The sequence below is a fragment of the Varanus komodoensis genome, unplaced genomic scaffold (genome assembly GCF_004798865.1).
Source record: "Varanus komodoensis strain SLA01 unplaced genomic scaffold, ASM479886v1 scaffold3, whole genome shotgun sequence".
Taxonomy (NCBI): Eukaryota; Metazoa; Chordata; class Lepidosauria; order Squamata; family Varanidae; genus Varanus; species Varanus komodoensis.
Genome location: NW_025335761.1, coordinates 23,461,871 through 23,475,561, shown reverse-complemented (window position 1 = coordinate 23,475,561; position 13,691 = coordinate 23,461,871). Strand labels below are relative to the sequence as shown.

At 36.9% G+C, this 13,691-nt stretch overlaps 1 protein-coding gene across 1 annotated transcript in view; it reads left to right on the top strand.

Annotated features, from left to right (window-relative positions):
• Positions 1 to 13,691, top strand: part of RYR3 (ryanodine receptor 3) — a 397,078-nt gene that overhangs the window by 62,152 nt on the left and 321,235 nt on the right. The window contains exons 12-17 of the mRNA XM_044436195.1: positions 1,070 to 1,234; positions 2,862 to 2,983; positions 5,894 to 6,062; positions 8,419 to 8,554; positions 10,437 to 10,532; positions 11,598 to 11,716. Of these exons, the coding sequence (XP_044292130.1) occupies positions 1,070 to 1,234; positions 2,862 to 2,983; positions 5,894 to 6,062; positions 8,419 to 8,554; positions 10,437 to 10,532; positions 11,598 to 11,716 (807 nt within the window). The remainder of the gene's footprint in view (positions 1 to 1,069; positions 1,235 to 2,861; positions 2,984 to 5,893; positions 6,063 to 8,418; positions 8,555 to 10,436; positions 10,533 to 11,597; positions 11,717 to 13,691) is intronic.

Here is a 13,691-nt window from a genome sequence, read left to right as displayed (position 1 = left end):
TGGGCCTATGCTTGAGTGTGTTTTCTCAGCCAGTCTGTGCTGGTGTGCCTGAGGGAGGACATTGAATTTCAGTATTTAACTTTATGAATATTATTGTATTAAGTAACTTCATTTTATTTTGTATTGCTCTACTTTTAATATTGTATTTGAATTTGTATTTGCTATGAGCATAGTATTGCATTTATATTGATTTCTTATTTTGCTATTGTGAATTTTAGTATTGAAAAGAAGCAACAGCAGATTTCCCAGTAGCCTTATTTGAATTATATATTGCTCTCTAAAAATTTCAGTTGTATTTGATTACATTTAATTTCAATATTCTATTTTATTAGAATTTTTTACTGCTCAGTTTCTGGTTATTTTAGACAATTTTCATTTTTTGGTATTATATTTAAAAACTAATACACAACATACTATATTATGTATATAATGCTTTTTATTTCTGCCTCAAGCAGTCTCTGAAATAATTTTACTATTTTTACCAGACTCCAACTGTTAAAAAGGTTGAAAACCACTGTATTAAATAACTTCTTAAAAATTAATCATGTACTAAGAAAAAGAACACTCATTCCCCACTGTTAAATTCTATGCTGCTAGTACTAATTCATGTTTTAAAAAAAATCTACATGTTGCAGAAGCAATCAGCATCGTCACTCTAATAGTGCAGCTGTTCAGACAATTAGATAACAAATTTCTACATGTCAAATAACATTTGTTTCCATTTATCTGTACTGCACAGCCACGGTATCTACACAGTATCAGCTACATAAGTGAAAGAACAAGGTTGTTTCAGGAAGCCCAGCATATGAGCATATCTTTTTGCTTTCTTGTTGCATTTCTTGTTTGATTCAGAAGTGTTTAACTGAATCAAGTGTTTATCAGAAGAGTCACAACCCAACTTACTGCGTGTTAGAAAGTATTCTTCAGTACTGAAAAAGTTGGGTTTTTTTAAAGTTAGTTTGTGGAACATCTTGCCAGATTTTAAAAGACTTGTATCTACCAAATTATGTGTTTGCACTACTAATATTTTGCAAAATGTATTTTTCTCTTTTTCATCTGTGGCATAAAGGAAAAACTGGATTCAGCTCACAAACGTGATATAGAAGGCATGGGAGTTCCTGAAATAAAGTATGGCGATTCTGTTTGTTTTGTACAGCATGTAGCCAGCGCTTTATGGCTAACTTATAAGGCACAAGATGCTAAAACAACACGCTTAGGACCACTGAAAAGAAAGGTAAACAAAATATTAGCATGCATTGTTTTCCACAGTGATCCAAAAGAGATATATAAAAGTTGAATAATGTTATAATGCCTTGGTGAGTGTTATCCTTTAACACACCCTACATGCATTCACTAGCATTGTTTTATAGTTTGATAAACTGTTCCAACTCTGTGCACAGATGCACAGGGAGGTTCAGTTGTGAAGTGCAGCTTTGTCTTACTCTGCTATGTAGAAGGATCACTGTGCTATTATTATACAGTAGATGATTTCACATATGGGTTTTGAGCCGCTGGACTCACTTGGCCCCTAGTGTGCTTGCTTTTATAAAGTGTCTCTGCACCTTACCTTCTGTTTGTTACTGGGAGGAAGACCATATCCTTTGATTTCAGTGGAATTTATATATGTACCTCTCCCCTTCCTGTCGAACTCTAATTCAAGGAATTTGCTAGCATGCATAACTTAACCTACACTACTGCCAGGTTTGTCAGACATTATTTATCTGTGATATCTGAATCAAATGATTTGAGTAATCCTTCTAAACCAGGGAGCAAACTGGGGCAGTTGGGCACCTTTTTCACCTGTTTTGCCCCGTGAACTAGAGAGTAAATGCAATGCTGTTTGTTCCCTCTGCTCTTCAGTTCTTTGAAAAAAGTATGGAATGTCTTTCCAAGCATCCCCAATTGTCTCCTTTTACCTCATGCCCCAAGGAACGACTGGCTGAAATTATGTCTACTCAGAAATAAAACACATTATGGTGCTTATTCTTGGGAAAGTCAACATGGGAGAGGGGCTGTCCTCTATTCTTGTGTTCATGACTTGTTTTGATGGATGGAGAAGAGGGTACTGATCCCACTGGCTTCATCCCCTGGGAGCTGGGAGGATGGTAGTAGGTAGCAAACAGCACCACAGCCTCCACCTCTTCTCTCCCCATCCCCTTCTCCATGATTTCTTGTGAGAGGGCAGGTGGTACTGTATATTAGATTTTTTTTCTCCTTTCAAAAAAAAAATCTCCAGTAATTCTTATCTGCCCACAGCTTAATGCATAAAAAACCACGCACAAAATCACTTTTTATAAAGAGGCCATTTCCCTGCATACATCACCATTCCAGCTCCTTCTGCTTTTCCCATGGTTGTATGTGCGTGTGACACGAGCATGTTTCCAACACAGTGGAAACTGCTGTATTCATTGACATGTGTCCCAACAGTGGCAAATACATTTTGCATAAATACTACAACAATGATCTCCGATAAATGGAAGGGGCTCTAGTATCTTCCAGTCTGTAATTTATCAGTTCAGATGGTAGCAAACTGGTTTGACAAACTGGGAAGTAATCTATTAAACTAGATGCACAGAAGGAGGAAGTACAAGGCACCTTCAAACCATTAAGAATATGACCTCAGAATGTCACTTGTGATTTTTCGCAGTTCATCTTTTCTGTATTAAGAACTGTTCAGTCTGAATATATTATCTTAATAAAAGTAAAACAAATAAATTGCATTATTTTCTATCAAAAATTTAGATTTAATACAATTTCCTTTCCTCCCCCCAAGTAAGATAAATATGTCATTCCTTTGTCTCAATGCCTAGCCCCCTAACGACAAAATATTTCTAATGCACTATTTTGACTATTATTTACAGGTCATATTACACCAAGAAGGGCACATGGATGATGGGCTCACATTGCAAAGATGTCAGCATGAAGAATCCCAGGCTGCTAGAATCATTCTCAACACAACAAGACTATTTAGTCAGTTTATAAGGTGCAGTATATCAGCTAGCTTCATACTATTTGAATTATTTCATTCTCTTATAAAAGAACATTTACAGAGTTTTCCCAGCAAATTCAGTTAATTTATGGCTGTGTCACATTCATTATTTGAAGAATTCTCTCTATAATACTTCACTCTTCAATATCCTAATGTACTGCCCTCGCCCCCAAAGGGTTTAAATCCAATGTACTGTTGAGGGAAGAAATTGCTGTGCTCCTGTGTCTTTTCCAGTTGCACAAGTGCTAGTAGACCATTTTGTAAACCTAAGCTCTGCAAGTAGTTGCACAGGCTGAGATTTGGTTGGCTTCTCCTTTGTGTATCTGTTGTTTTCCACGAATCTAGGAATGGAGGTTCTTTATCTGGTCTACAGAGATGAGCCACCTCTGTAGGCCTTGCCCACTTACATACAGCCCTGCCCTCTCTACAAGTCCCACCACAATCCTATCCTATAATTGGGAAGTAGAGTGGGATGCAGGGGATTCCTCAGGGAGGTAAGGAAAAGAATCACCACTGTTATCTCGTTATCTCCAATCGCAGGCCAAGATAACAGTGGGAGTTCTGTGCTGTTGACTCGCTCACTCAATCACAGGATTGTCACGCGTATTGAAGTCAAGCTGTCTGAACCCTCTTTGCTATTCTGATTTAAGAATGACAAGGACTTGGTCAGCTCAGCATTGCCTGTTCCATCTTATGTTCAATGTGGGAAGGAGTGCACTGGGCAAAACAAGCCAAAACCAATATGCTCTATCATAGGAGTGAAAGCAATTTGGCAGGTACAGTGTTTCTGAGCCTGGTTTCTGGTTCAAATTTGACTCAGGGAGCAAATGAAAACAGGTAGATGTGACCATGTTTTCTGATGTCAGGATGTGTTACCATGCCTGCTTGACATCATGTGGCCCATGGAAGGATAGGTGTGCTGTCATCTAGCCCCCACCCCTCCCCTTACACACAGTATAGCATCACTATTCCTGTTAGTGGAATCTGTAAAACTCATGCTTCTCAGCATAGCCCAGCCTGCAATAAATTAGCTTGCTAAATTAATCCATTCCCTTTTATTAGAAGTTAATGATGTATTAACATTCCAAATCCATATCTTGGTTCTAATATATTTCTTTTGAATGCCCTTGAAAAGAATGTTCTACATTCTGAGAATGGTAGATTTGCTGACCAGCGGGAATCTTCAGTATTTAGTCAAATACAAGACCTTACAATCAAATATAAATCCAGGATCCAACTCATGCCTATTTTGTGCACTGAATGCATCCTATACACTTAATCATATTTATTTGTTTGATTAGTGCTCCATTTTTCTACAAAGTGAAGTGGGACTCAGACAGTATACAATCTGAAATAAAGTGTGATTAAAAATAGTAAACCAAATAAATTAAAACAGAGAATAAAATAATAGAATAAAAACCATTTCCAACCTAACAGGCCTGCTTACACACTAAAGGCTTTTTTGAATAGAAAGTTCTTTGCCTGCTGGTAGAAGGACAGCAGGGAAGGAGTGAACCAAGCCTCCCTTGGCAAAAAGTTCCACAGCTTGGGTGCTGCCACCAAGAATGCTGTTTCTTGCATTGTCACCTAACTTGCTTCTAAGGTGGAAGAATAAAAAAGGACCTCTCCCAGAGACCTGGATATACTTGCGTGGGAGAAGATGGTCCTTAAATAGCCTGGTCCCAAGCCATATAATCTTCACTGGATGTAGCCAGCACTTTGAATTGTGTCCAGAAAAAGATCATAGCCAAAGCGCCATATGCTGCAGTTTTTACATGAAGGCTGATACAACTCTGCACAGATTGACTTTTCTCACACTTTTCCTGCTAAGGTCATCTGTCCCCTCTTTAATTCATAGTCTACTGAAGCTGAAGATGCATACTGCAGTATCTAATTTGTATCTCAGTCAGGTCTTCAGTTTGTTTGAAAAATAGGCATGGAGATTACATGAACCTTTCTTTGTTCCATAATTTTCCATTATAAATTTCTTTGGTATGTCAGTCACGAAAGGCCTAGTCATTCTAAGTTGTCTTTTAGTTTTACTTTCCTTAGACATTCCTGTCAGAACACCAGTGTCATGCCATCTATCACTGTCTTTTCATTCAAATGCCTCCTGAAAAACAACCTTTTATGTGAGATGTCATTTAATCCTAATTGCATAGATGTCTGTCATTCTGTTTACTAACGTTCAATCTGTTTACCTCTCCCCCCTCCGTTCTTTTTCCACTGCCAAACTTCAGTATGTAGGCTTCTTGAGACAGAAAATTCATCCCTCCATATTTCCTTATGTTATACAGAAAGATGTACACTGGTAATATTGTAGAAAGCACCAAATTGTGATTTACATTTAAACCTGGAAACTTGCAACATTTCCCCTCTCTGTAGATATGAGTTACTTTGAAAGAGAGGTATGTTTGGAAAATTGATGAATCCTTTCTCCATTCAGATGAACTCTGCTTGAAGAATCTTCTTTCTTACCATACCATTTGACAGAAATTGCCTCTTTTACTACATTCTATTTTTACTCTGAAGTTAGTAGGTCTTTCCTGATTAGTATTGGAGAGTGTGGTGGGAACCCTTTAATAGCAGGCTGTCCATCCTGCCAATCCATATTGAAGTCATAATCTATCTTTTTAGACTATCCATCTTTGGACTAAGTAAAATCTGTGCATAAAATAAACTATATTTTTAAAGGAAAACAATTTTAGTTTACCTATTGTTGATTGATATTATTCATTATAAATTATATTCATTATATATTATATTCATTATATATAAATATATATACACTGTTTTGCTTATAGTAATCATATGTATTACATTTACTTATTAGTTTACTTAATATTTACTTATCACTAATGTACAACATACTTTATGTTTCTTTGTCTTTTTATTGATTCTTAGTGGAAACAATAGAACCTCAACTCCCATCACCCTGCCCATTGAAGAAGTACTTCAGACCCTGCAAGATTTAATTACATACTTTCAGCCTCCAGAAGAAGAACTAGAACATGAAGATAAGCAAAACAAACTTCGTTCACTCAAAAACAGACAAAATTTATTCAAAGAAGAGGTTAGGAGGCTAGAATGTTTATTTGTGCATGAGGACAATTATCAATAGCTAAAAGCAGCTGCAATTTACCTTGCAAATATACCTTTAATTTGCTCTTTTGTTTTAATTACACTCTTCTTGTGAAGTGCATAAAAACTTAGTGGCTTGATTTTTATAAGATCTGTTAAGATGCAGTTCTCCACCCGCACCCCTAGCATAGCGCACACACAAAATGCCCAAGGAAAGCTGGAAAGTGGGCAGTTGGCCACTTTTGGCACCTGTGCCCTGTTGTGGTTTTCCTACAGGTATCTGGTTGACAACTTTTTAATGTTGTAATAGAGAGTCCTTTGGCCTGATCCAGCAGGGCTATACTTTTCTTCCCTCTCCATGTTTTGCCAAAGGCAAAGAGTTCTTTTTGGATCCCAAAGCAATGAGCACAGGTGGATTCAAGTCTAAAGATTTTATTCTAAAGTAGGTACAATAAAATAAACAGACACAATAACGTGGGGAAAAGAAATACAATACCAAGTAAGCTGGCTTTTCTCAATCAGCTGTCAGGAGCCCCCCTTCACAAACAGCAAGGAAAAAGCCCTAATTTTGGCCCATGAGTGTAGCACCTTCCTCCCCTGGCTAGATCTGCAATGGAGCTCACCTGGGCGGAGCCCCCACTCCCAGGCTTCTTTTCTATCCTGCATCAAAACAGTTAATTAGCCACATCTGCTGTTATCACAATAATAAGGATAGTTCCAAGGTCACCAAGCAGCTTAGAAAAACATTTTTGCATGCCAGGGGGCCTCAACTGGTTTGTAAAGAGGTCTGTTATAGGAATAGAAGGAGCAGTTGTGTTACACCACCTATCTCCTCGGTATACAATAGTCTTCTGGTGACTTTCTCTACACTCTACTACTCCCTTCTCTATAAGGAAGAGGAAATTAGGATACCACACATTCATTTCAAGACATGATCATAATGACTAGAAAGTGGGTTTTCTCTTCTAGGGAATTCTGTGAGGGTGCTGTCTTTAAACAAATGTGGGATCCTCCAGTTTGGTCAATTGCTTCCTTCCACTAAAAGGATAATGGAAGGATCAGGAGAACTACAGAAGTAAACTCACACATCAAAGCCAATTACCAACCTAATTCAAAGTACAATGGGAGGAGGAGGAGGAAGAGGGTATTTTTTATTTTTTGAACAGGGCCTTTCTTTCCAATCTCTAATAGAATACTCTTATATGAATACAATTCAAACATTTCTGGTGGTCATATGTGAAGAATCAAATTTTGTAAACAATGTAGCATAGTTTCCCTACATTATGGTGCACTGAAATTCAAAGAATTTTGTCATTTCAGCTTCTTTTGAATATTAATATTCTTAGATGCACCACCCAGCTAATGCACGCACACAGTTTAATGTTATTTACAGTTTTCATTTAATTCAAATTTGAATCATTAATTCGTGTAACTTCAATGAACAAATTCAATGTTTTCAATGAACAAATACTTTGCAGTATGTGAACTTTTTTGAAGACAACTATCCAAAACATATAGTATATTAATACTAAATAGTAAACTGGTAAGAGATGTATGAATCTGAATTATCTTAATCAATATATAGCTTATATTAATACAGTAGGTCATAAAAACATCACTGCTTGAGTGTGCAGCTATGCATGTGAAGACATTCAGCTATAGGATTCAGCTGTACCCTTCTAACTGCTCATGCCTTTGTGTGTGTGACTGTGTACATGTAATGCCGAAATTATTTCTGGTCATTTCTTGGAATAGGAGACCTATCCTTCCATCAATCAAACGATCTGCATGTTTAGGCCGCGCATTCTGAAGCTGGGTCACTGTATGCATTGATTGGGGCCACTGGGGGCAAAATGAGAAGTGGTTTGGTAGGTCTTTGACCAGATTGCCTGGTATCTCCCTGTACTGCACTTTTTTCCTTAAAAAGCAACCATGGGGGTTCCTGTTTTGGATCAGGGCTGTGGCACAGGGAAAGGGGAATTAACCTTTTCTCTGCAATATTTCTCTAATTTAACATGCACTCTGTAAAAAAAATGATGATATATGTACCCATTTCCCTGTTCCATCCTTGCTGCTAAAGTTGACAGAATGATTTTTAAAGCAGGGAAATGGTGCTGCGCAAATTCCCTTCTTCCTAACACTATGACTCCAATCGAAATCAGTCTTTCCATGGCTTCACTAAGCAAGGTAATAAATGTAATTTCTAGTTGGGCTCATTGTGCACAGCAATACTAGATATTATTTGAGTACATTATTTAGGGCAGTGGATTTAAAGCATTCAACTTAAACATTTAAAATGCAAAGGAATTTATATACAAACATGTTATTTATTTATGGTGTCTTTACAGGGGATGCTGGCACTAGTTTTGAACTGCATTGATCGCTTAAATGTCTATTATAGTACTGCTCATTTTACTGGGGTTGGTAGAGAAGAAAATGGTACAGGATGGAAAGAAATTCTGAATCTTCTTTACAAATTGCTAGGTGAGTTAAAGCACAAGATAAAATAATTTTCCCTATTAACAAATAGCCTATTAAAGGATACTGTGCAAACAAACTAAAATAGTATTAAAATGAAGTTTTCCAACTTACATCATTTATATTATGGGGATTGAAAGGGCATTTAGTGATAGTTTGATAAAATACGTACAGTGCAATATGTACAGCTTTCATTATTTACTCATGATTAAATGGAAGTAAGTTAAAACAATTATATTTAAAATAGCATACAAATAATCAAATAAATATCAAACAAATTGTCCATCTAAATTTTATTAAAACAAATAAATTGACTGGCCACTTTCAAATCCTTCATTTTATGCAGGAAAAATCCACCTGTTTTCTAGATACCAATTCTAACATGTAATGTAGGTAGCTTGTTTTTCATGGGTCTTTTTTGCATTGTAACACTGAGCCACTATGCATTAATTAACTTGCTGGGTATTGTGGTGTGTGCCAGCTCAATATGCAGGCTGCAGCAAGTGCATGCAATAGTTGTCAAGTTTGCAAACACAGATGTTTTGGATTATGTGAAGTTTAAATAGTACATAGATTATACTAGGTCATTTAGTCTTCACTTAATCCATGATATCTGGGTTTGCACTTCATGACACACTGCATGCTGCAACTTGCATATTTAAAATAACAGTTGGCATGTGCCACAACCCACCATGGCTTAAATAAATCAATGGTTCATAGCAGTGGTCATACAAACGCTTTTGGTATAATTTTGGTGTGTGATCCACATATTACTTGAGTATAACTACCTTTTTATTAAGCTGATATGGAGCCATGTAGACCTTGAAAAAAATGTGGTTTGCTTTCCTTTTAAAATTCAGGAATTATTCATGTGCGTATTGAGGAGAGACAAGGAAGGGAGATGGAAAATTTGAAGGCTTTTGCACACAAATTAGAAGGATGCAAGACTATAATGGGGGTGTTCACTTGGAAAATGAACACTTTATGCCCTATTTCCATATTCATTCTTGAGATGTATTCCTTGACAGCACTGTCGGCATTCCTACATTGGTGTGCTATATCAATTAATAGTTGAAGAAGATAGTAGGCTACTGTGGAGCAGTGATTAAGATGCCTGCTTTTATCTCAGCCTGCTGAAGACTACTGAAATATCCACTTTCAACCATGTTAGTGATTCTGATGCTGCTGAAGAATAATAATTATCTCTTCTGTAGTACCTTCAAATTAGTAGTTGGACTTAAGGACCACTGTTTACCATGCTGTGAGCCTCTTGCAGCTGTGTGAAACACTCACACCTGGGAATGTGAGAAAATTGGAAATTGCTTTAAAAGTGTTCCCTCTCCCTCATGAGATCTTGATCTTAATTCTAGTATGTTAACTAGTTGTATTTATGTAATAAGCAATACCCAAAAGGCTATGATGCACAGTTGTGAAGAAAAAGCAACACAGAAACATCATTGTTCACCAGCTAATCACCTTTCTCATTAACTGGGTAGGAAATTGGATGAATTTACTCTATGTTGTTGTTATAGCTGTTGATATGAAAATCATACATAGAAGACCGCTGGGGCAATGTAAATAGAGGATTTCCATGACTACATTTAGTATTAGCAATACTGTCAAAATCTGAAAAAGATGGCTTAATAATATGAAATGGCTAACCATTGCCAGTTACTTTGGGTGCCTACTATGACTATAAATAATAAGTTATCCATAGTGGAATGCTCCAGTAAACCATTACAATTTTTTTTATCAACTCAGGTCATGTTAAATGTAAGTGGTTAAATATTGTATATCAACATGTATTGCTACACACAACAAAGTCTTATTTCTTGACATTTTAATAAAATATCAAGAATTGACAAATCATCTCAAATCTTCCTTTCAGCTGCTCTCATTCGTGGTAACAGAAACAATTGTGCCCAGTTTTCTAATAATCTTGATTGGCTAATTAGTAAATTGGACAGACTAGAATCTTCTTCAGGTGAGTTGTATTTACTTAATATAAATGAGATTGCTAGCACTACTTTTGTTATCTCATATCACACTTCAGACTCTTCAAAATTATCTAGTGAATCAGATGCTAGAAACATTTCCTGCATCTTGGTAAAACCCAGTTTTACTGTTACTATGCTTTTATGCTTTTGAAATCCTGTTTTTTATTGCATGGGTATAATGAAGTTGCACATATTTATTGATTTTATAAGCCATCTGAAATATATCATGTGAGAATCAGTATTCAGAAAAGTAATGCTGAATTTAGAAACATTCACAAGCTAAGCATAAAACTCTTGATAGTAGGCAAAATTCCATTGTTCAGAAATCTAATCTGCTACCAGAGAAGGTCAAAGAAGCTGCCACATCTGCTTCGTTTTGAAACTGACTCAGCTAGATGAATAGAAGGCTTTCTGTCCCTTCCACTCTGGTGCTGTCTGCCTTGAATTCATTGTTAGAGATAGCTATCCCTCTGTGATTTATCAAATGGTTATCCTGATACCCTCTTGATAATACTAGGACAGGCTCCAATTATATTTGTACTAAATATTAATTATTTGACTTACATTTTATATAGAAGGGATGAAAACAACTGTTTCTGATATTTACTCATTAAAAATGCTTAAATCACAAGATTGCAAGTTGCTTTATTTTGACCATTTTAATAGTCTTTTTTTTACCTGCAAAGATTTCCAGAGCAAACCAGTTTGCTTTTTAGGGCTAAGAACTCACTCTTTCAAAAGTGGCTCCTGTTTAAGCCTGATTCTTTGACTTTGCTGGCCTTGGATGAAGGTGTATTGAAAGAAACATTTATTTTTATCTGCATTTTACATTTGGTAAGAGATAGTTTTGAAATCCTAAACTTCTTAAATAATTTTCTCTCGAAGCCCTAAGGCTATTTTCAAACAACATTTTTCTTTACATGCGATAGATCAAGAATGTGAAGGTATTTTCTTCCTTTCCATTAGGATGTTCTTTTCACCTTTTGAATTATGTTCAGTACACTCTATTCTTTAATCTCAAAGTGATATCTGTGCCTGTGGCATTCATTCAGGTATTTTGGAAGTGTTGCACTGCATCCTGATTGAAAGCCCAGAGGCTTTAAATTTGATAGAAGAAGGCCATATCAAATCTATCATCTCACTGCTGGATAAACATGGACGGAACCACAAGGTATGCTTGGCAAATGCAAGATGTATCATTAATCTGCAAAATGATGTACAGACAAAGCAAATATGTCTTTATGATACACCTGTAGCAAAATGATGCAAACATATAATAATGAAAACCTGGTTCTCTGTAAACAACAAAACAAGTGTGAATTCTAGTTAAGCTTTTTTCTTCTTTATACTGAAGTTTGTATTCAGAAGTTATTATTTTTCACTATATTTAAGTAGACTGTGCAGACCTAACATTCTGCTAATTACAACTGAAAAATTAGAATCCAGCTTCAGGAAAGTCTGTTGTTGTTGTTTTTTTTCCTGGAACAAATCTGCCTTTATAGTGTTGAAGCAGTTTTATGAACGTTTACAACAATAATCCACAGTTTTAAATGCTGGATTAATGAAAACTCTGGCTAGATTTAATTCTAGGTAATGTTTGTCCTGGCAAACTGTTTAACTATAGTTAGGGATGAGAAGGAACTTCCTGTAAGGAAGGAATAAAATAATAAAATAATAAATTTTATTATTGGATCTGGCATCAGATTTGTAAATGGATGCTTTTAAGGAATCGGTGTTATGGCTGCACTGGGCTGTTATGATTGTACATATCATTATAGGCAACTGACAGTGCAACACTATACATATCTGCTTAGAAGTAAGTCCCACTGAGTTCAGTAGGGCCTTCCCATGGATAAGTGGATATAGGATTTTAGTCTGATTGACTAAGCATATGGATGAGAGCCAGTGTAGTGTAGTGGTTAAGAGCCTGGGACTGGGACTCAGAGGATCTGGGTTCGAGTCCCCGCTCAGCCATGGAGCCAACTGGGTGACTTTGGGCCTGTCACAGACTCTCAGCCCAACCTACCTCACAGGGTTGTTGTGGGGGTAAGATGGAGGAGGAGAATGATGTAAGCTGCCTTGAGCCCCTTTTAAGAAAAAGGCAGGAGATAAATCCAAAAATAAATAAATAAATAAATAATGAAGGTATACAATGGATAACTCTGAAGTAATCCCCTAATTAATATGCTGGGCAAGTTTTACAGAACTATTTGCATTAGAAATAAAAAGAAGCTTTTAAGTTTAGGCTAGCAACTTACTGAACATCTAAAAAATCTGGACTGAAACACTATTTTCAGATAAATGAAGCATCTTCTGATCATATGAGGGACAAGTCCTTCCCTGCAACTTCCCCAAGCATGGGACTTGTTTTAGACATTTGAACATTCAGTGCAAAAGGCTTTGGGCAGCTTCTTAGTCTGTTCAGATGAATGCACTTTACAATGTCTGCATTTAGGAAACCTGTCTTAAGAGTTTGCAGCATGTTCAGTGAAACTTAGAAAGCCTTTTCAGATATTCACACTGATCTCCCCAAAAATCTGAAGTACAGGCATGTTCTGAGTTTGACTTGTATATGACCTTTTCTTCTCTCCATTTTATGTCCTTGTGGATCCTGAATTCTACGGTGGTTCTTTGTGGTCTCTGTGCATCACACATAATGGGTACTGCACCTGCGTAGTGCCTGTTGCTGGGTACAATACCTAAGCTTTAACGGGTTTTGGCGGGAACTCCGCACCCCTCCCCCGTGGTGCTATATAGGGCGGAGTGCCTGCCATTTTCCCCAGTCTTCTTTCGACCGCTGATCGCACTGCCTCGAGCTGTTTGTTTCTCTCTCTCTCTCTTTTACTTTGATCGCTGTTTCTTCTCTCCTTCTTCCCAGTTGAAATAATCTAAGTTTTATTACCTTTACCTTCCCTAGTTAAACAACCCCTTTTTTCTTTCTAAAGAATAATAATAATAAAAATTAAAACCTTCTTACCTTCATACTGTCCATCTTCGCTATCCCTTTATCCGATGGCTCCAAATGCGGGGCCAAAATGTCCCCAACGGACCCGCATGAGCTCTGTCTTCTTTGCCTGGGAGAGGGGCACCGCACTGATAAATGCAGGCACTGCCAGGCTTTCACCAAACAAGCCCGAAAAAATCGG